We start from the raw sequence: 21455 nt of genomic DNA, 5'->3' as shown, positions 1-21455 counted from the left end.
CTGAGAAACAGACACACACATACTGAGAGAGACACACACACAGGCACTCACTGAGACCCACACCATCAGAGAGTGAGACACACACCCTGTGAGAGTCACACACACTGAGAAAGAGACAAAAAACACCTTGAGAGTCACACACTAAGAAAGAGACACAAACACACTGAGAGTCACACACATTGAGAGAGAGACACAAACACACTGAGAAACACACACAAGAGAGACACACACATTCACAGGGAGACACACACACACTGAGAGACATACACAGAGAGAGAGACACACACACACACTCAGAATCAGAAACCCTCACACTGAACGAGACACACAAACTGAGAGAGACACACACACTGAGAGAGACACACAAACACACTGAGAGACACATATTCTGAGAGAAACACACAGAGACACTCAAATTGAGAGTGAGACACATGCTGAGAGATACACACACATACTTAGAGACATACACATACAGAGAGAGATACACACAGAAATACACAGAGACACACTGAGAAACAGAAACACACACACTGAGAGAATCTCACACACAGGGACCCACAGAGACACACACACTCAAAGAGTAAGACACACAGACTGTGAGAGTCACATATACTTAGAGAGAGAGACAAACACACTGAGAGTCACACACATTGAGAGACTCACACAGATACTAAAAAGAGACACACAACTTTGAGGCAGACATACAGTGTGTCAGACACATACACATAGGAGGATAGACACAATGGGAAACACACCAACAGAGACACTGTGGAGACACACAGACACACACACACACTGAATGATACACACACTGAGAGTTAGCTACACACACAGTGAGAGAGAGAAAAAGACACACATACTGAGAGACACACATACTGAGAGAGAAATACACAGTGAGAGAGAAACACAGATATTGAGAGACACACACACACTAAGAACCACAGACACTCACATTGAAAGAGACACACACACTGAGAGAGACACACACACTGAGAGAGAGACAAAAACACATTGAGAGACATACATACTGAGAGACACAGACAGAGACACACAAATTGAGAGTGATGCACATGCTGAGAGAGACACCCATATCCAGGAAGAGAAACACACTCCTGAGAGTGAGACACACACACACATTGAGGGAGAGAAACATTCACACAGAGAGCGAGACACAAACTCCCACACTGAGAGAGATACAAAAACACAGAGAGAGAGACCCACCTACACAACTGCAAGGGAGAGATACACATACTGAGAGACATACAGAGACACTAAAAATAGATACCCAACACTGAAGCAGACACACAGTGAAACACACACACACACACATTGATAGAGAGACACACTGGGAGACTCACGAATAGAGACAGTGAGAGACACACACAGAGAGAAACACACACACACTGACAGAGACACACAATGTGAAAAAGGGATCATACAACATACAGACACACACACACTTAGAGAGACACACACACACTGAGAGAGACAGACATCTGCACTGAAAAGTAGAAAAACACACTGAGAAACACACACTGAGAGAGACATACACACTGAGAGATAGACACAAACATTGTGAGACACACACACTGAGACACACACACACACACATAGAGACATAGACATACAGGGAGAGAGACCCACACACACTGAGAGAAAGAGAGATCCACACTGAGAGATAGAAACACACACTGAGAGACACATCAACTGAGAGAGACATACACACTGTGAGAGAGACACAGACACACTGAGACACACACATCCTGAGATACACACAGACACTAAAAATAGACACACAACCCTTAGGTAGAAACACTTAGAAATACACACACATTAAGAGAGAGACACACTGGGAGACACACGAACAGAAACACTGTGAGTGGCACACATAGACACACACACACAGAGACACGCACACAGAAAGAGACACACACATACCGAGAGTTAGCCATGCACACTGAGAGAGAGAGACAAACACAAACACTGAGAGAGACACACATGAGAGGAACACACACTGTGAAAGAGTGAACACACAATATACAGAGACACAGACACACTGAAAGAGACACACACAATGAGTCAGGCATCCACACTGAGGAGGAGAAACACACACTGAGTGACACACACACTTAGACATACAAACTGAGTGAGAGGCACAAACTTTGTGAGACACACACTGTGACACCCACACACACACTCTCTAAGTAGACATAGAGAGAGTGACACACACACTGAGAGACACTAACACACTGAGAGACAGACACAATGAGAGCCTCACACAGACACTAAAAACAGACACACAACACTGAGGCAGACACACAGTGAGACAGACACACACACATTGAGAGACACAATGGGAGACACACAAACAGAGACACTGTGGGAGTCACGCAGAGACACACACACAGACACACAACCTGAAAGAGACACACACACAGACTGAGAGTTATCCATGCACACTGAGAGAGAGAGACAAACACACACACGCTGAGAGACACACAGAGAGAGAGACATACACCATGAGAGAGAGACACATTCATTGTGAGACACACACACACACTTAGAGACATATACATACAGAGAGAAACACACACATACACTGAGAGTCACATATATTGAGAGAGAGACACAAACACACTGAGAGACACACACACAAGGAAGAGACACACACATTCAAAGGGAGACACACAGACTGAGAGACATACACAGAGAGAGAGACACACACACACACGCTAAGAACCAGAAACACTCACATTGAATGAGACACACACACTCAGAGAGACACACACTGAGAGAGAGATACAAACACACTGTGAGACACACATTCTGAGAGACAAGCAACAGTAGAACTCAACATGTAACAGACTTGTTCAAAATTGGGAAAGGAGTATATCAAAGCTGTAATTATCACCCTGGTTATTTAACTTATATGCATAGTACATCATGTGAAATGCCAGGCTGGATGAATCCTGTGCTGAAATCAAGATTGCTGGGAGAAATACCACTCTTATGGTAGAAAGCGAAGAGGAACTAAAGAGCCTCTTGATAAAAGTGAAATAGGAGAGTGAAAAAACTGGCTTAAAACTCAACATCCACAAAAATAAGATCATGGCATCTGGTCCCATCACTTCATGGGAAATAGAGGGGGGAACAATGAAAACAGTGACAGATTTTATATTCTTGGACTACAAAATCACTGCAGATAGTGACTGCAGCCATGAAACTAAGAGACACTTCTTCCTTGGAAGAAAAGTTATGACCAAACTAGATAGCATAGTAAAAAGCAGAGACATTACTTTACTGACATAGGTCTGTCTAGTCAAATCTATGCTTTATCCAGTAGTCATGTATACATGTGACAGTTGGACCAGAAAAAAGGGTGGGTGCCAAAGAATTGATGCTTTTGAACTGTGATGTTGGAGAAGACTCTTGAGTGACCCTCAAACTGCAAGTACATCAATCCACTCAATCCTAAACGAAATTGACCCTGAATATTCATAGGAAGGACTGATGCTGAAGCTGAAGTTCCAATACTCTGGCCACCTGATGCCAAGATTTGACTCACTGGAAAATAACCTGATGCTGCAAAAGACTGAAGGTGAGAGGATAAAGGGGCGACAGAGGATGAGATACTTGGATGGCATCATCGACTAATGGACATGAGATTGAGCAAGCTCTGGTAGATGGTGAAGGACAGGGAAGCCTGGAGTGCTACAGTTCATGGGATCAAACAGAGTCTATACAACAATTGTATTAAATCATGAAAGCTGTAACAACAAGATGAATTGACCTCTCCTGAGTGCCTTCTATGCATCAGGCACTGTGTTATGAAATCTACACCTATTAAGTGATTCTTATAGGTTTGATAATACTTAATAGATGAGAAAACAGGATTCAAGATGCAAAGTAACTCTATTTTTAGCTCTTTATTAAAAAAACTGAATCTGGCTTGTCATTAATAAGAATATGAAGACAAGCTTCACATGTACTTCAATTTTTATATTTAATTCAGCAAATATTTTAAAGGTAAACCTATTAAGCACTGAGATCAGACTTGGGGAAAGATCAGAAGAGTGAGATAATTGGTAAGACTATGGACTGTCCCCAGAGGCTGACTCTGTAACTGGGAGAGTGGAGAAATTGACCAGGTACAAGGAAGAAAGGATACATCCAGATGCAGTGCAAAGCCTTGGGAGAACTTTGGCCAAAAGGACACTGATCCCTACAGAGAGGAAGTGGGAAAGCTTGGAGGTGCAGTTCGTACTGAGCTGAGTAAATTGCAGGAGAACACATGGAAGCAGGCGAGTTCCCCGAGTCTCTCTCCATTCTTCAACAGCATACATTCATGAAGCTGAGCAGACAGTTTAAGCCAGGTGGGAGCACTTTCAGACAGAAGATCAAAGTCTGAGAGCAAATCCCTGGCAGGGGGCAAACTGTGCGGATCCAGTGCAGTAGAGGAAGGAGAGGGCTACTTGTAGGCTCTGCGTGAGTGGCAGGTGTAGGCAGCTGGTGTGGAGAGTGCTTTTATAAAATGAGGAGCCAACATTCAAAAACTGGGAGATCTCTTACTGAACTTCAGCTTTTTTGGCCATTCTAGATAAATCAAAAGTCCTGGCACCTGGCCCACACACCCTCCTATTATGAGTGGCGGCTCCTTCTGGGCTAGATCGTGTTCTCTGCATGTGTTCCAGCCCCCTTGCTTCCTGTGGTTTGTACCCACTGACCTCACTTCTTCAAGTTGCCTGCCAGGGCCCTGGAGCAACAGGGATGCTTTCACTTGGCTCAGTCTCATGCTGAGTCAGAGGACTAAAAAGGTCAAAAGGTTCTGTGCTTAAATCTTGTTAGTACGACTTTACTACCTGTTACCTTAGCTTCCTCATCTGTTAAGTGGGCATAACAGTATACTCAAATCTATAGCAACCACTCAGAATGTGTAATTTGCTTAACATAGCATCTGGACCCATCAGTTCAGTTCAGTTGCTCAGTCATGTCCAATTCTTTGTGACCCCATGGACTGCAGAACGCCAGGCTTCCCTGTCCATCATCAACTCCCAGGGCTTGCTCAAACTCATGTCCATCAAGTCAGTAATGCCTTCAAGCAACTCATCCTCTGTCACCCCCTTCTCCTCCTGCCTTCAATCTTTCCCATCATCAAGGTTTTTTCCAATGAGTCAGTTCTTTGCATCAGGTGCCAAAGTATTGGAGCTTGAGCTTCAGCATCAGTTCTTCCAATGAATATTCAGGACTGACTTCCTTTAGTATTGACTAGCTGTACCTCCTTGCAGCCCAAGGGACTCTCAACAGTCTCCTCCAACACCATAGTTCAAAAGCATCAATTCTTTGGCCTTCAGCCTTCTTTATGATCCAGTTCTCATATCCATACATGACTACTGGCAAAACCATAACTTTGACTACACAGACCTACGTCGGCAAAGTAATATCTCTGCCTTTTCTATGCTGTTTATGTTGATCATAGCTTTTCTTCTGAGGAGCAAATGTCTTTTAATTTCATGACTGCAGTCACCATCTGCAGTGAGTTTGGAGTCCAAGAAAATAAAATCTGTCACTGTTTCTATTGTTTCCCCACCTATTTGCCATGAAGTGATGGGACCGGATACCATGATCTTATTTTTGTGAATGTTGAGTTTTAAGCTACCTTTTTCACTCTCTTCTTTCACTTGCATCAAGAGGCGCTTCAGTTCCTCTTTGCTTTCTGTCATAAGGGTGATGTCATCTGCATATGTGAGGTAATTGATATTTCTCTTGGCAATGTTGCTATGCCAATAGCAAGCTGCTTAAAGATAGTCCTCAGAACCCCAGAGGGACACAACAGCAGGCTGGCAACAAGGTGGCTTGGAGCACTTTTTTTTTTCTGCCCTTGTCAGCCAATGGTAGGTCCCAAAAGCAAATGAAAGACCCTGGCATAATTTTCCTGGTTCCCTTCCCCATAACAACTTTGTGCACCAAGTTTAACCAAGCCTTTCAACTTATGGAACCCTCCCTGCTGTCCTAGTGACTGTGTACTGTTTATGCACCCAGCACACAGATGTGAAACTTGAGGCTGGAAAAGGGTCATCACTGGCTCCAGATCTTAAACCCTGGCCACTGAGCCACAATACCACAATGCCAAGGACAAACCCAGGCAAGGACACTGATCTGGGCTGCTCAGCCTTGCACTGTGAGGCTGATGGCCATATACCCTCATGGGTAACAGGGTACCTGGAGGGACACTGGGGCACAGAAGCTGGGGTGGGCAAGCAAGAGACAGCCTCCAGATAATGGGCTGATCGGAAATCACAATTTTGCATAGGGAAAACATGGCCTTTGCAATTTAGGGTCCAGGTTAATTCTAAGAATATGATTAGCTACCAAGCATGGAGTAGGTGAGGCCTGGGTGCCATGCCCTAAAGGTAGCTTTCCATCCTGTCCAAAGCTAACACACAGGCTTCTCTGAGACAGACGGGAATGCCCAGCAAGGCAAGCAGCGCCAGCAGCAGCACAATGCCCCTTCTCCTCATCTCCTCTACTCGCATTGCCTATTGGCGCTTGAGAAGTGTGCTATGAAAGCAAGTCAACCAGGTGAGCCTAATGCTGCTGAGCTTCTGGTGTCATTGCCTGTGTCTCAAAACCAGAGACTTCTGAATCACGTTAACACCCCAGAATTGTGTGGGTGGACCCAGGTTTTCTGGTGCTGTACTGAGAGACCGCACAGGGCTCTTTCAGCTCTTGTCCTGAAACAAGATGGTGGACAGGTGTCCAGAATTACAAACTAGTGAATACACTAGCTTGCCAAGCATCCTCCTTCTTTTTAGCTCTAGGTTCCACCCATGTCTACCACAGAAGACCGTGGTTGGTATCAAAAGATTCCACATTCTGAGGCTGTTTGGCAGATGGTGTGGTGTATAGTCATCCAGGTTGACCTGGAGCTGGCCCTCAGTCCTGCCTGTCCCAGGAAGGGCATCCCTCTAGGCCAAAGATTGGAGGAAGGTAACAGAACCAGTATCCCTGGGCCTCTGTCAGTCCTCTGAAAGCATTGGCTCTTATTGGGGCTAAGATCACTTGTGTCTAATGCTTTGTCCAAAACCTTTGGGGGCCACAAGAGTTTAGGGATTTAGAAATCATTAATAGTGACACAGAGATCAACACTAAGGCAGGTGCATGCAAACACTGACACAACTGCAGTGAACCATGTGACTGTTAATACCAAGTGGGCTACATAGCAAAAATTCAGGATATTATAAATAGCTTCTTGTTATCATTCATTTTTGGTTTTACTACCAAAAGGGTTTAGGTCAAGCTGGTGAAAACCCTTGGCTGCTGAGGTGTTCTGGGTGATGGAATGGTGGACAGTAGATCATGGACCTGAGGCAGCAGGCAGATGTTGACTCCTGCACAGTTCAGGGAAGAGGCTCACAGCTTCATGGATTCCTAGTCCTGCTAAGAACTTGTGATCCTAGCACTGGTCCCCCCAGTTAACAAATCCTGGCAGTTTGACTCAGCTCACAATGCCTCTGTCTCCAGGGGCCACTATATACATCCTTGCTCAAAATCCACCAATGGCCCTCAAGCCCAAAACCAGGCCACATCCTATAGAATCTTTGACACTGGGGGCCAATGGTGTCCATGTTCTCCTCCTTTCCTAATCTGAGGCTCCTCACTATCTCCCTGTCTCCCAGCTGCAGACTTCAAGGTACATGCCTGCATTCCCACTCATTCCGGGGAAAGCTTTCTTGGCAAAAGAGATGCCTCTTCAACCAGTATTCATAGTAGGTGCTTTCTGGTTTACAGACTGCTTTTGTGTGAATCATCCAGTGACTGCCTCACTCCCATCAGATACACAAACAAATAGTATTACTAGTAATGGGCACGTTACACACTGTGCTCATCCTTCAGATAAACAAATGGAGACTCTGAGAGGGAGTGATTTGCTGAGACTCACACTCCAGCAGTGGTGGTGCTGGGGACCAATCCACGTTTGAGATGGCAGAACAGAGTGTCTGCTTCCTCCCACAGCACCTCTGTGGAGGACCAGAGCATGCCCAGCCTACCTGGCTGCTGCACATACCTGCCTGCAGACTTGCCTCTGCAGGCAATGGATGAAACTTCACAGCACATCAAAGTCTCTAGAAATCCTTTGCCAAAAATCCCTCAGAGGACCTATACAGATGGTGTCAGGCTGCGGGCCTTCCATAAGCTCACCTGCTCCAGCTACACACCTGGGCTCAGTTCACTCCATGGGTCTAACCCTTGGGGGCCTTCCCCCATTTCCCAGCCAAGGAGACCCTCTTCACTACAAGACCCAGCTAAGATGGCCCTCCCATCTAAAAAGCTCTCCATGGTCCCTTGATGTGAGTCAGTGTTTGGTCCCCCACATTTCATGCTCCCCAACCTCTGCCTCGTTTCAAGCTCTGCACTTTACAGGTCTGCCTGGAAGATGCGCTCCAACCTCCCCACCCCCAGCCCTGAGTGATGCAGGTATGAGGGAACACCTGATGGCCTGCATGGTGGAGGAGCCTCTTACAGGACAGGTGTCCTTGGACTTGAATGCACTTTTTCTTTTGAGGTCTGGCACCCAGATCTGTCCTCTCCCATCAGATTGTGCTTACACCATGGCTAGCATATGGCTTGTGACCAGCACACTGGAAGCAGTTCTCTTGCCCAACCCAGCAGTCTTCTGATGCAAAAGATGCCAAGAGCCCCTCCCACCAGGCTGCATGCAGAGCAGAATGTGGTGCCACCTGGGCAAAAGCACTTGGCGTCCTGTATGTACACATAGCCACTGCTTGGGCACCAAATCCTGGTTTCAGTTTTCCTGCTTGGTCAATAGCAATCACGAGGCCTCAGGCAATGTGAGGGCCTGACCACCAGGGCTCACTGTGGACACCTCCAATGCCTGTCTGTCCTCTGAACGTCCCAATGGGCTGGCAGGAACTGTAAGGTCAACATCACAGGTGAAGGGATGCCCTGTTCAACCATGCCTGCTCCCTGTCCCCTTGGTGGTGAGTCCCCAGCCAGCCTCCAGAACCAACTCCCCACCCTCTCCACCCGTGCAAACAGTCTCATGAAGGACCCATCCCAAGAAGGCTGGCCCTGGAGTGGTCCAAGTAGAGGTGGCAAGATGGGGCCTTGGTACCGGGTTGACATCCCTGTCCCGCTGGTTATGAGGACCCATCCTGGGGGTAGTTGATGTGCACTCAGACCTGGGCTCAAGACTACAGTCCAGCTTCTAGAACTTTTCTGGGCTGGCAAGGGGAGAGGAATTCCCCAGCAAGTGAGAAGATCCAGGCGTGTGGAACGTGGGGTGAATTGAGGGGAGTGACTTCTTAGCTTTGCTGTATGCAGGCAGATGACCAGCCTAGGATGAAGAACAGTGAGAACCAAGCAAGGATGTGGCCAGGGTCTCTCCAGAAGCTGACAAAGCTTCAGGCAATGGACAAACATCAGCCCAAGATTTGATAGGAGTGGCTGAATCTCAAAGACACTGAATGTTCCGCCAAGGCAGACCTGAGCCACTGGCATTGGATGTCCTCTTGGGAAAACATGCATCCCTGACACGAAGGCCAGGGAGACTGGGAGGCATGTCCCAGAAGACTGGGGCATCCCAGACATCTCTGAACTTCTGAGCCTGCAGGAGCAGCCCATTTCCCCACCCCATAAAGAGCTGGTCCCCTGCCCAGGGAGCAAACTGGACCAGAGTCCTCCTTCACAGCCCCTCTGTCCCAGAAATCAGGGGAGCTGGCTGCCCTGATCTGCAGCAGGACCCATGGCACTACCAGCATGAAAACCAAGGAAGCACGGGAAGAGCTGATCATCTACTGCCCGGCTGCCAAGCAGAGCAAAGTCACTGTGCAACACGTGCTGGGCATTCCGGGCCTGGTGATGGAGGAGATGGACAACACCCATCTTCCCCCATACCTGCTGCCCAGGGGCTGCAGCAGAGGTCATGGGGTTGCACTGAGCTGCCAGGAGCCAGGGACCATGATGAAGGCTGCCACAGGGCAAGTGGTCAACACAGCATGGCCTCCTGGAGGCTTGATAGGTGAGTAACCAACCAAGGTATAGTCCCAATGACACTGAGGCCTAGAGCAGCCACCCCAGTAAACAGGTGAAGATCCCTCGCCCAGGTTCAGCCGCTGATCCAGTTCTCAGGTCTGGAACTGAGGAACAGGAATGGGGCAGGTCCCCAGGAGAAGGATGCTGCCACACCCCAGCAAACAAATATGGGAATGACCCCGTCCCCTCCCAAAGGGACCATGGGCTCTGAGATGGTGAACCCACATAGTGAGATGGGACCACCAGAGGGGTGGAGGTTACCAGACACACAGTCAATGTGACACCGACATGAGAGACATTGTTAACTCTGACTCTGCGGCCCCTTCTGGACAACCCCCTGGGCTGGGGTTTCTGGGCACAAGGGATCAAGGGGCAAGGGACACGGGGCCAGTCCCGAGGATTTGTCAGTTGGTCTTGAGCTGGGGGGCCTGGAATGCAGTATCCCCCACAGCCAGGTGCAGGGCTTAGTGAGACATCTGTCGAGGAGTCCTTCAGAATCTGGGGAAACGTGATATGAAGGAAAGATGGTAAGGCCGAATGAAAACCCAGTGTGAACTCCATCAATTAAAAGAGAAATGCATAGAAAAAGAAGGGGCATACACGCCCCATTCATGAACTGGAGAACCTTCTCACTTCTGGTGGTGCCTCATGGGCATCCTCTGCTCCTGACTCCTCACACCCTCTCTGTGCTTGGCCAAGTTGCCATGGTGGGCACACAAGTATTCAAAGAGTAGCCACACAGGGCTCCCTCCCAGAGCACGATAGTCCACTCACTGAAGTCCTCTCACCATGAGTATGGGATGGCAATGCACACTCTAGTCCACACTCCCTTCTTCTCATTCTTGCAAACTAAACAGCTGGATCCATTCTGTGGGCCACAGCCTGGTGTTCAGAAGCCCCCTCCAGTGCTGGTGGTTGTGGCACCCAAGTCATGGCCAACCTGCCCAGATGGAGGACAGTGAAGGCCACATAGACCCCAGAGCTTGGGAATGATGGACATGTGTAAACCAGTATCTCTCACCCCCGGGTCAGACATGATATAAAAGCCTGTGATGTGAATGCTAGCAGGGCAGCGTCAGATGGACACAGAATATCCCCCAGGCCCACTAGGTGGTGCCCCATCCCCTGGGCAGTCAGCACCCTGAGGAGGGGCAGCAGAGTGGCCACCTGTGTCCACAGGTTCCATGTATGCCATGTCCTCTCAAAGAACTGCAGCAGAACTGAGATGAAATCAGAATTACATCCAGCTCTCAGGCTGGCCCCTCCATCTGGGCCATATGGAGAGGGGTGCGGTCAACAAGAGCTGTCCTGGGAACAAAGGGGAAGTAGGTCTGGCTGACCTCCTGGAGCTACATGGCTACCCCTGGGCTTGTCCTGCACGTGGGAGTCTAAGGCCCAGAACCAAAGCTAAGTAGGTACCGAGGGACCAAAACAGATGTGAAGGAGCCCTCTCTCACGGGCAGAGTGCTGGATGCCAGGGCAGTGTCTCCTCAGGGACTGCTCGCTCCAGGTGCCAAGCCTGGGGTTGGATGGTGGCCCCTGGCGGGAGGACCTGACAGACACAGGCTGACCTGTGGGGCACTTATGGCTCTGAGACACCAGGTAAATACTGAGTCCATTGCTAGCCCACAAACAGAAGAGGGCAAATCTGCAATACAGACACCAGGGCAGGATGAGCACCCAGACCCTGAAAGAAGTGCCCACAACTTGGTACAAATAGGACATAGAGCTCAGCGGAGAGATGGGTAACAGACATTTTGGAGAGGAAACCACATCGGCCAAGGAGGACACAAGGGAAACCCAGAATCTGGGTTGAGCCTGTCCCAGGTCAGTGCTGCCCACAAACGTACATCAGGGACAAAGTGGAACCCTCACAAAGCCTCAGAGATCCAGGTGGGGTGGGAGGCAGCACTCCCCATGGCTCGGTCCTCACATCTGGGTATGTGAGGAGAGCTGGGGCCAGCAGCAGGGAAGGGATGGGTGTAGAGAAATGCCATGGAGCAGGGCCTCACAGCTGCCACCATCAGCAGGCACACTTCATGGTATCCAGTTCACTGGGCAAGGTCTAGTTCAAAACCAGGATGCAGGAAGAACAGCAGCAGCCCACCCACAGTTCACAGGACCCTCCCTCATGATCTGAAACTGCTACTGGTTTTGGATGTGTCTGGGGTGTCTGGAGGCAGCTGGTAACCAGTCTTAGGGCGAGGAGTAGGGCACCAGCATGAGGGAGTTTGTGGTGATCACTTGGGTCCCCACAGTGCTGAAGCCTCAAATTCAGGAGGCAGCCCCTGCCCCTCAACTCATGGTCAAGAGGCTTCTGCAAGGAGAGAGCAGGTTGCTTGCTGGAAGGGAAAGCACTGCTCCAACTCAACATTCCCACGGCAGCAGTTGTGTGGGTACCCAGCTAATAGGAACCAGGGAGATCCCGGCCTTGCCTTGCTGGGTCTTGGTGACCCTGTGGGGGTCTGGACTAGTGCACAGCTGCCACAGTCTGGGAGAAAGTAGGGGACAAAGGCGGGCAGCAGGAAGATGCAGGATGTCCCAGAACTCCCAGATGAGAGTTCCTGATACTTTGGCAGATGGAGAAATGGGTGTTACAGTCGTGCCTGGAGGGAGGACAGTAGGTGGTCAGGACAAGAGGAGCCAGAGGTCCAAGGGCAGGACAAGAGGAGCCAGTGGTCCAGGGGCAGAACTGCATGAGAAAGTTTGGGGGCTCGGATGAGCTCTGCACAGAGCCCAGGGCCAGCACAGCCACCAGAGTGCTGGGTGACAAGGAAGGAGACTTGGGACTACTGGAAGCCCCCCAGGGTACCACGGATGGGTTGGGGCTTAAATAGGAGAGGGCTCTGCTGTGCTTTCCATCCAGGGTTGAGGACAGATGTGCTTGCAGCATGACACAGAATTAATGGTGTGTGCAATACTGGCTGGAGGAGGAGAGACAAGAGGGGTCCAGACTGACAGGGGGCTGTAGGCTAACAGCACCAGCCCCAGGCCATGAGGCCTGAGCTCATCTAGTAGCAGTGAGGACAGGAAAAGGAATATTTACTGTGATCAGGCACTTGGGAAGCAGGGACACAGCAGGCAGGGTGGCGGTCAGGAGCAGAGTCAGGTGGCTGCCCTGGGTGGGCTGAGCCCCCAGACGAGAGGAAGAGGACAGGAAACAGTTTTGAAGGTGAAGCTGCCTTTTTCTGAGACATCTCAGGTTCCAGGGGCAGCAGGAAACACAGTGAGGATTTTCCTTCACATCTGCAAAAAAACAGATAGACTGTTGCTCAGCACTGGGCCAGCAGTCCCAGGGTGGCTTGGAGAGGAGCCAGCCTGGGCTTTCAGCCCAGGGATGGGAAATTGCACCCAGAGGCTGTGCCTCTACCTGCTTCCCTGGCCCCTGGGGTCCACTCTGAAGCTCAGATGCAGTTGCTGAAGACCCTGGGTGCGGTCATTTTGAATCTCACTGAGTCTCACGGACTGGACACCTATGGCAAGGACTCAAAAGGACACAGCCTGGCCTCTGCCATGAAGCTGGACAGGCCCACTCTCTATGGGTTCCCTGGGCCCACAGCTTCAATCCTGTCAGCCCCACCCACCTCTGATAGCTCCACCCAGGCCCAGCCCTGCCCCACCCTGCCTCCCTCTCCAGAAGCTCCTTCTCACCCAGGTCTTTCCCACACTTCAGCCTCTGACTCCTTGCCCTGTTCCTCCTGCCTCCGCCCCTCTCTTCTGCCCAGCCGCTCACTTCCTGGTCCTCCTCTGGGCTCTGCTCCAGGCCACTGATCTGGAGGATCCTCCTGGCCTGACCTTCCAGGTGCCTCAGGGTGTGGTGGATCCTGTTTCATCTCCTAGCAGATAGGGCTGGTGAGGGAATGCACCTTTGTTCATATGTGCATGTCTGCATATGTGTATGCCTATGTAAATGTGTGCATGTGTACCTGCATGTGTATGGGCAGCCGTACACACCAGAAACGACAGGTGTCAGTGTTTGTGGGTGCCATGCAACTGAGGCCAGCCAGTGCTCTCAGCAGTCTCAGTCCTGGTGGTGGACCACTGTCCTGCCTGGTGGCCACAGCCCGGCCATCCCAAAGTGCCTGTGACTCACTCTGTTTGCAGGAAGGGGGGGACCTGCTTCATGTATGGAGTTTACCTTCAGGCAGGGCTTTCCAGGCTCTGGGACCAGGAGCGCCTGCCATGCGGCCAAGCAGCACCTTCAGGTTCCCTCCATGGCCACAGTCCCCACCTGCTTTCTTTCCACATGTGTGTCCTGGTGATGCCTTGGGACACATGTGAAGGCATCCTTGACCTCCTTCCAGTCTCGTACTCTGCCCCCAGACTGTGACCCCAAGCGAGACCCACCTGCCCCCTATGTGCAGCCCCTACCCAGGCCTGACCCTGCAGGGCTCAGCTGCTTGTTCACAATTCCCCTCCTGGTGGGGCCCAACCATGAGTCCATGGAGGGCAGCCAACTGAATATGGTGACCCCAGGATCCTTCCAGAGTGGCAGTGTGAGGAGAGGAGTCATTTTCTCTGGTTCCTTGTGGGGGTCTCCTGGACTATAAATCACCATCATTCCTGGGGGATGGGTTTCTGTGCTGCTTACTGAGGCATCGTGGAGTCCCTACCCAGCCACATGAGGACAGGCCAGCTGCTGTGATGAGCAGAACCAAACCTAAGGGAACCTGCACATGTGTTTCTCATCAGTTGGGCCCTACTGTTTCCTTGTGGTCTGAGGCCTCTGCTGAGGAGCAGACCATGGTGGCTTGTTCTCCAAGATTTGTGTGTTGTCACTGATGATTTTCTTCCTGTCAGTCAAGCAGGCAGAAATGTGTTTTCTCCTCTGGCCACCAAGCAGGCACCCTCTGCTTCAAGTGGTAGAAGCACTTGAGCCCCTTCTTGCTCAGGGATTCCACCCACACTGATGAGATTTGGAGGCACCCAGGAGGGGATGAGTTGGCTGAGAAACTGAATGGTGGAAACTGGCAAGCCTGGGATCCAGTCACATACCCTAGTACAAGGCATAGCAATGGCCAAGCTCCAGGGGCCAACCAGGCTACCTGGGAACCAAACCAGACCCAGTGAAAAATGTGACCCTTTGTCACTCAGCAGGTGGGCAAAGTTTCAACCAAATGATGCTCAGGGCCAGCCAGGGCATGAGGACATAACACCCTTGCCTGTGGTTGCTGGAGTGGAAACAGGGGATGCCTTTGTGGAAGGCCATTTGCTGGTGTATGTCAGCACCTTGGATGTGTGTCCTTTGCCCCGGGCCTCCTCCTGCATGGCTCTTCAGTGAGTGTGTGGTCATTTTGAGTGACTGTATTGGCAGAATGAGTTTTCCCTTCCCTTCCATCAGGGGAAAGCATCAGTAACTTGTTGGATCCCTGAAACTGGGAGATGTAAACAGACACCATGTAAGATGAAAACATGCACATGAAGTTGTGCAGATGAGGAGGAGTGTACCCGAGGTCCTGGGACTGGAGAAGACATCCCCCACTCCCCCCTTGCCCTGGCAGAGAGATGTCAGAGCAGGGCTGATCGTCTGGCTTCATTTGCCGGCAGCCGCAACAGGATGGCACCTGGTGGCTCAAAGTAGAAACCTTGTTGGTTCAGGAGGCCGGCAGCCGAGGTTGAGGTGTTGGCTGACGTTAGCTCTCATGAGGGCTGTGGAGAGAGTCTGTCCCATTTCTTCCCCCCTCTCTTCCAGGGCATTGCTGGCCATGGTGAGACTGTCTGGACTTGGAGAGCTCTGCCTTCCTCTTCACCCCAGTTCTCCTGTGTGCCTGTCTGTCTCTAAATATGTCCTTTGTATGAGGACAGCCGTCCTGTTAGAGGAGGGTCCATCCTGTTGAGCTCACTTGACCCCATCAGCTCTGTGAAGACCTTTTCTTTGTATGTAATATCACACCAAGGTACTTGGGATTGAGACTCCAGCACCTGACTCTGAGGGGACACAATGTGATTCCTCACCCCCTACAAAGGCTCTGAGGAAGGAACACACTGGAATGTTCCAAGGATGGAAGGATGCCCTTCATGGCTACTGGGGGTAAATCCAGGGGCAAAGAGAGCAGGCTGCCAGGTTAGGAGCCAGATCATGTGGGGCCTTGTGGGCCTGTGATAACTATGGCTCTGCTGTGCTCAGGGAAGGAAAGGCCCCGGAGGCTCTGGGCTGGGTGCCTCTGGGACTGTATCCCTGTCGTCACAGCCACATGGAAACAGAGGCTTCCAGCCAGGTGCTGAGACCCTGCTCAGGTTCAGGCTGGCGCCTCTGTTCCTCCCCCTCCAACCCCTTCCAGTGAACAGGGACTCCCTTCCAGGTATAAGGAAAGAGGTGAGGATGGAGGTGCGTATGGTCAGGTCCCCTGCAGTCATGGGGTATTTCTCCGTCTTTTGGTGCCTCCTCAGGTGTCAAATGAGTTGACAGTAACCTAGCAGGTTATTTGAGGTTTGAATTCTGTGATTCCCTGCATGGTGCTGTCCCAGGCCCTGGCAAGGACAGGGAGTGCACTCATCCCAGAGGTTCCTTCTCTTTGTTCTTTCTCTAGGCTCTGGGCAGGGGCCAGGGCATCTGATGACAGTGGAGGCTGTGGTGTGGGAAGGGCTGGGAGGAAGGTGGCTCCCAAAGGCATGGTGAAGATAACTGGCAGGGCAGTCTGAGGTCCAGGGCAGCCCCAGGACTGAGGCTAGGTTGGTTAGCACAGATCTGCCCTCATCAACCTTGGTTTAAGATGGGGGATATGCAGAGCATGGGCAGGGATGGGCCCAGGAGCTGAGGGGTGGGGTAGCGTCTGGGGTGGGGGAAGTCAAGTCCAGGACAGTGCCCGTCTGTGCTGGGAATGGACCAGAGCCTGCCCACTGCACTGTGAAGCCAGGGAACCCACCCTCCCTCCTCAGTGCTTCTAGGGTTTCAGTGCCCTCTGTCTTGGAACTCACCAACTGCCTCTCTCCTGCTGTCCTGCCCTCCTTGTTGACCTCCCAACAGGCTGCATGTGATGGATGGGTCCTCTGGGTCACCACCCTCCTATCAGTGGACCCCGTGGAGACAGATGAAAAAAGCCAGACCTCTCTGACCCCCTCACAGGCTTAGAGGATGCTCGGGCATGTGGGGCTGAGGTCCGGCCCAGGGCTGTGAGCTTGGAGGCTACTGTGTCAGGCTCCTGAAGTTTGTGGTTCTGTGTGTCTGCAGCCATGTGAGGCCCTGGGAGCCCTGGGAGGTAAAATTCAGCTGTCTGTCCTTCTGACAGCCTTATGGAGTTCTCATCTTAAATGGTGTCAAGCTCCTGGAGCGGCAGTGGAGGCCCGTGTTACATGACCACTGGCACTGTACCCTGGCCGTCCACATAGCACATTGGTACTGGATGGATGTGGCCTGGAGGGACCTGCTGGGGCAGAGGCTGGGGATGAGCCCCACCCAGATCCAGGCCTTGCTGCAGGATGGGAACAAGTTCAGCCTCAGTGATCATCGGCAAGTGAGGCCCTGCCCCACGCTGCCTTCATGGCCCCCAGTGCTGACCTGGATCTCAGCCAGGTTGTGTCCGTTTGTTTTCTGTTGAACCAGTTGATGGGGGGTGGGGAGGCTAAGATTTCTTCAGAGGGACAACGAGGTACCTTGGCTGGGAGACAATGGCACGAGGTGCCTGACCACCTCCCTGGCCTCAGTCTCCTTTTGTGCTCTGAGCAGAGGCGGGTCCAGGTCTACACATGGCGCTTTGTATGTGTGTGCGTGTGTGTGTCCCCACATATGTCTGTGTGCCTGGCAGAGACTGTGAGAGGCAGGAAAGCACCCAGCCTGTGTTCAATACCCGCAGTGCCAGCAGCTGGGCCTGAGCAAGTCCCCTGATTCCCCAGGAGTGAGGCCCCACAGCAATACCTCTCTGCTGGTAAATCCCTTGGGGACCTGATGCCTGCCGGCTCTGCTGGAGCCCTCCTGCTCTGTCCCTGTAGCCTGCAGTGGTCAGACTGAGAGCTGCCCATGGCCAGATGGGTTCATGGAGCACCAGGCCTCAGTCTTTCATTTCGCCACCTCCCTGGCTTGGCCAAGGTGAGCCCATCTGAAAATGCTCATCCAGAGGACCCAGTTCACCTCAGGTTTCCTCCGTGATATGGTCTTAGTCTCTAGCAGGCATGACTTTGAATCACCTTGTTCTCCTTCTGTGTCCTGTCTTTGCACACAGGTCTCGTGGAAATTGGGGACACTTTACTGTGCCCAGAAAACCTAGATCCTGAAGAGGTAGAGGAGCTGGAGAATCAAGCCCTGCTATGCAACCTTTGACAGAAGTACCTGACTGTGCTCGACAAGCCCTGCTGGCTGCTGCAGCCCATCCCTGGGAGGGGTGGGAAGGACATCTTCCAGGTGGACATCCCCAAGCACCTGATCCCCTTTGGGCAGGAGGCCTGTCCAGGATCGGCTGTCAAGAGGAAGGTGACCAAGAGACCTGCACATGGTGACACTGTTCAGTCACCACTGCTCCCTGAACGTGCCCATCTGGTTCTGTCTCAATCGGCCCCACCCTGGGGTGTGCTGCCAACTTGATATGGGTCGGGGGTCTGGGATACCCCTTGTGTGGTGCTGCTTGGGACTCAGCATGAGTCTCTAGAACCTTGACTTTTATAATAAGATGGCATCGCCACTCATTTTGGCCCTGCTGGGTCTGGGTGGTTGAGAGAAATGTGTTGTTATGAAACCAATTAGTGTTTTTCCCTCTTTGTTCTGGTCCAAACTCCCTGATGTTGAAACAGTGTCTGGGGGTGATGGAGGAAGACCGGGGGTGGGGCTGAGCATGAGCAGCTGGTAAGGCTTCTGGCAGGTGGAGAGGCCCACAGGCCCAGAAACAGGCTGTGGTTTGTCCTTGCAGGTGACCCTTGCCCTGCTCTAATGTGTCCCTTGGCTCACAAAGCATGTGTGTTGGATGTGGTGCCTGGCCACCTCACATCCAAAGACAGACTCCTAAATACACCTGCGAGGGCAGAGTGACAAGGGCTGGTGTTCACTTTGTGGAAACCTTGTACTTGTCTTTGGGTTTGATGTCATGTGTTTGTAAGGCCCTTGGTGGGTAGGGTGACCCTGCTTTCTTGTCAGCCTCTTGAGGGGTGGCCCCTGGATCAACAGCTGGAGATGCTCAGCTACTGAACAGAGACTTGTGGCACCATTGGGGGACCCAGGAGAAGTCCCTTCTGCTTTAGGGTGCATGACTCAGGGAAGGTGACACCCCCAAGGTCAGAAGCCTGGCTGGGCCATCTGCTGAGCAGTGACCAGCCTGTCCTGGCTGGCCTCAGCACTTGGCTAGTGAGCCAGACTCTTGGCCAAGCATGTGAAATGCTGCTGCTTCAACTGAAAAGGGACCATGGGGGCCAGACAGAAGCCTGCATGGGGCGTGGGCTGCCAGCCTCATCTGGCTCGCCCTGTGCCGTGTGAATAGTGTGGACAGACAGAAAGAACACAGACTTGCAGTCCTCATTCTTTATTTACTCCTGTGTAGTTTTGTTCCACTTCATTAGAGCCAAAAATCGATTTTTGATTACAAGAGAGTACTTTTGAGTGTCCTTAGGAACGTGAGAGGTCAGGGATTGGGCTTGTCCTTGACCTGCTCACAGAGTACACATTTGTAATCTGAGGACTCTCCCTGCTCCTCCTCTGCCTCAGGGGCCTCATTTGGGGCCGTGAAGGAAAGAGCTGCCGTCAGGATGGAGTAACAGGTGTTGTACAAAGCCATCACTGAATCATAATCTGGGTACTCTAGGGGGCTCTCGGGCATTTGCCCTGTACCCTCCCTCCCAGAAGTAGCTGGGGGTGCAGACGTGGTATTGCTGGATGTGCCCTTTCCACTGGGGCCGCCCTCCTCCCTGGGGAGATGGTTTGCCCCAGCCTGCCTGGGTACACTGCCCATGGACCAAAGGTGAGAGAGCACAAATGATCGCCGGCTGGGGGTTCTGCGAACAGGTGGGGTTCTCTTCTGGACTTTCTTGTCGGCCTCTTGGGTGCACTGGTTGTGGTGGAGTCGAGGAGAGTGTCTGGTTGCCACCGCTCGCTTCTTTCTCTTTGGGATGTTCTGCAGGAGGAGAGGCTTGTCTTTCTGAAAATTGGAGTTGCGATAGATCTGAAAGAAAATGAATCACTTTAGAAAGCAAGGGGGAGAAGAGGCCTTCCTCGCTGCCCTCCTCCCCACCACCGTCCCAGCCATGTCTATGTATAGAGACAAGATCTCTTCATTCCGGAAGGTTATGAGGCTCTAGCATGTTTCTCCTTAGAGCACCCCTGGGGCCATCCTCACTTGAGGTATTACTGGTGGTCCCTGATATTCAGTGGCCACTCAGGATCTGGAGTCACCCCTGTGGATCCTGTCTAAGGTGGGTGGTGGAACAAGACAGACCTTGTGTTCTCCTCTCCTTAACCACCCTCTCATGAGAACAACATTCCCCTGGGAAATGAAACCCATCCAGCACTCAGCTTATCTAGTCTAGCCTCCCCAGAAGGACTTTCTACATTACCATCATCTTCTTCCCTGCAGAGTGACCCAAAGGGGAGATTTTACTGAAACCGTACAGGTTCAGTTCACGGATGAAGCTTTTGATGTTGTCTGTCTCAAAGATCTGGTCTGCACCTCTGCGCTGGAGGACCTCTGTCTGGAAGAGATCTGCCTCAATGACCACCATGTCTCCCTCATCGTTCCAGTGCACAGAGGTGAAGGCCTCATCCTCCACAATTCTCCAGAGCTTCCTGGGGAAGGACAGCCCGAGGAAGGTGTGGTTCTCTTCCTTGTTGGCTATTTGTGGCTTCAGGCCCTGTTGGGGCAGATTGTCATGGAGGCCTGAATCTGGGCTCTTGGGTTGGTCACCCTGCTTCTCCAAAGTCTCCGCTGAATCAACATTTGGATCTTGGGAGGACTCATGGGGGTCCCCTGCTGCAGGCTCCCCATAAGTTAATGGGGCCAGTGGGGCTGTGTGTGCCTTCTGGGAACTCTGACTAGCCATGGAGCCAGTCTAGCTCAGGAGCATTCTCTACCCCAGCGGTGAATGCTCAGGGCAGAAAGGCCTCAGGCAAGGCTCGGGGTGCCCCATAAATACTCTCTGGAGATTCTAGAATCTGGGTCATTGGCCAGGCAGCCAATTAAGTGGTTAGCTTCCTTAACTGTTTCATGATGTCACAGAGGTGATGTGGAGAGGCAGCCCTGGCTCAGTGTGGGGGAGGTGTCTGGGGACAGAGATGGATCCCCAGCTGGTCTCTTTTCTTAAAGAACAGAAAATAATGTTTCAGGTTGCCTGCAAAGGCTCACATCTGCTTCCAGGTGCCTTGTTCCAGGGGGCCAGGCCCTGTATGGGTTGACAAATGTGCCCCTGGCCCCACCCCCTCCCTACCAATGGGCAGGCCTGTGGTTGGCTTTTGCTTAAGGGCCAGGTCCTGGTGAGTCCTGGCTTGG

General features: G+C 51.6%; 1 protein-coding gene and 1 pseudogene across 1 annotated transcript; one reads left to right on the top strand and one right to left on the bottom strand.

The window, feature by feature from the left end:
- The first annotated feature begins 9777 nt into the window (after positions 1-9777).
- LOC121818339 (uncharacterized) lies at positions 9778-18717 on the top strand (annotated as a pseudogene).
- An 881-nt stretch (positions 18718-19598) lies between these two features.
- Positions 19599-21009, bottom strand: LOC101103041 (heat shock transcription factor, X-linked member 4-like). The gene is made up of 2 exons (XM_004022235.4): positions 20527-21009; positions 19599-20135 (listed from the first exon to the last, which is right to left on the bottom strand). The coding sequence occupies exons 1-2, from the start codon at positions 21007-21009 to the stop codon at positions 19599-19601; spliced, it is 1020 nt and encodes a 339-aa protein (XP_004022284.2).
- Between the last annotated feature and the right edge of the window lie 446 nt (positions 21010-21455).

This window comes from Ovis aries, chromosome X (genome assembly GCF_016772045.2).
Source record: "Ovis aries strain OAR_USU_Benz2616 breed Rambouillet chromosome X, ARS-UI_Ramb_v3.0, whole genome shotgun sequence".
NCBI lineage: Eukaryota > Metazoa > Chordata > Mammalia > Artiodactyla > Bovidae > Ovis > Ovis aries.
This window is presented reverse-complemented; position numbering and strand designations above follow the sequence as displayed.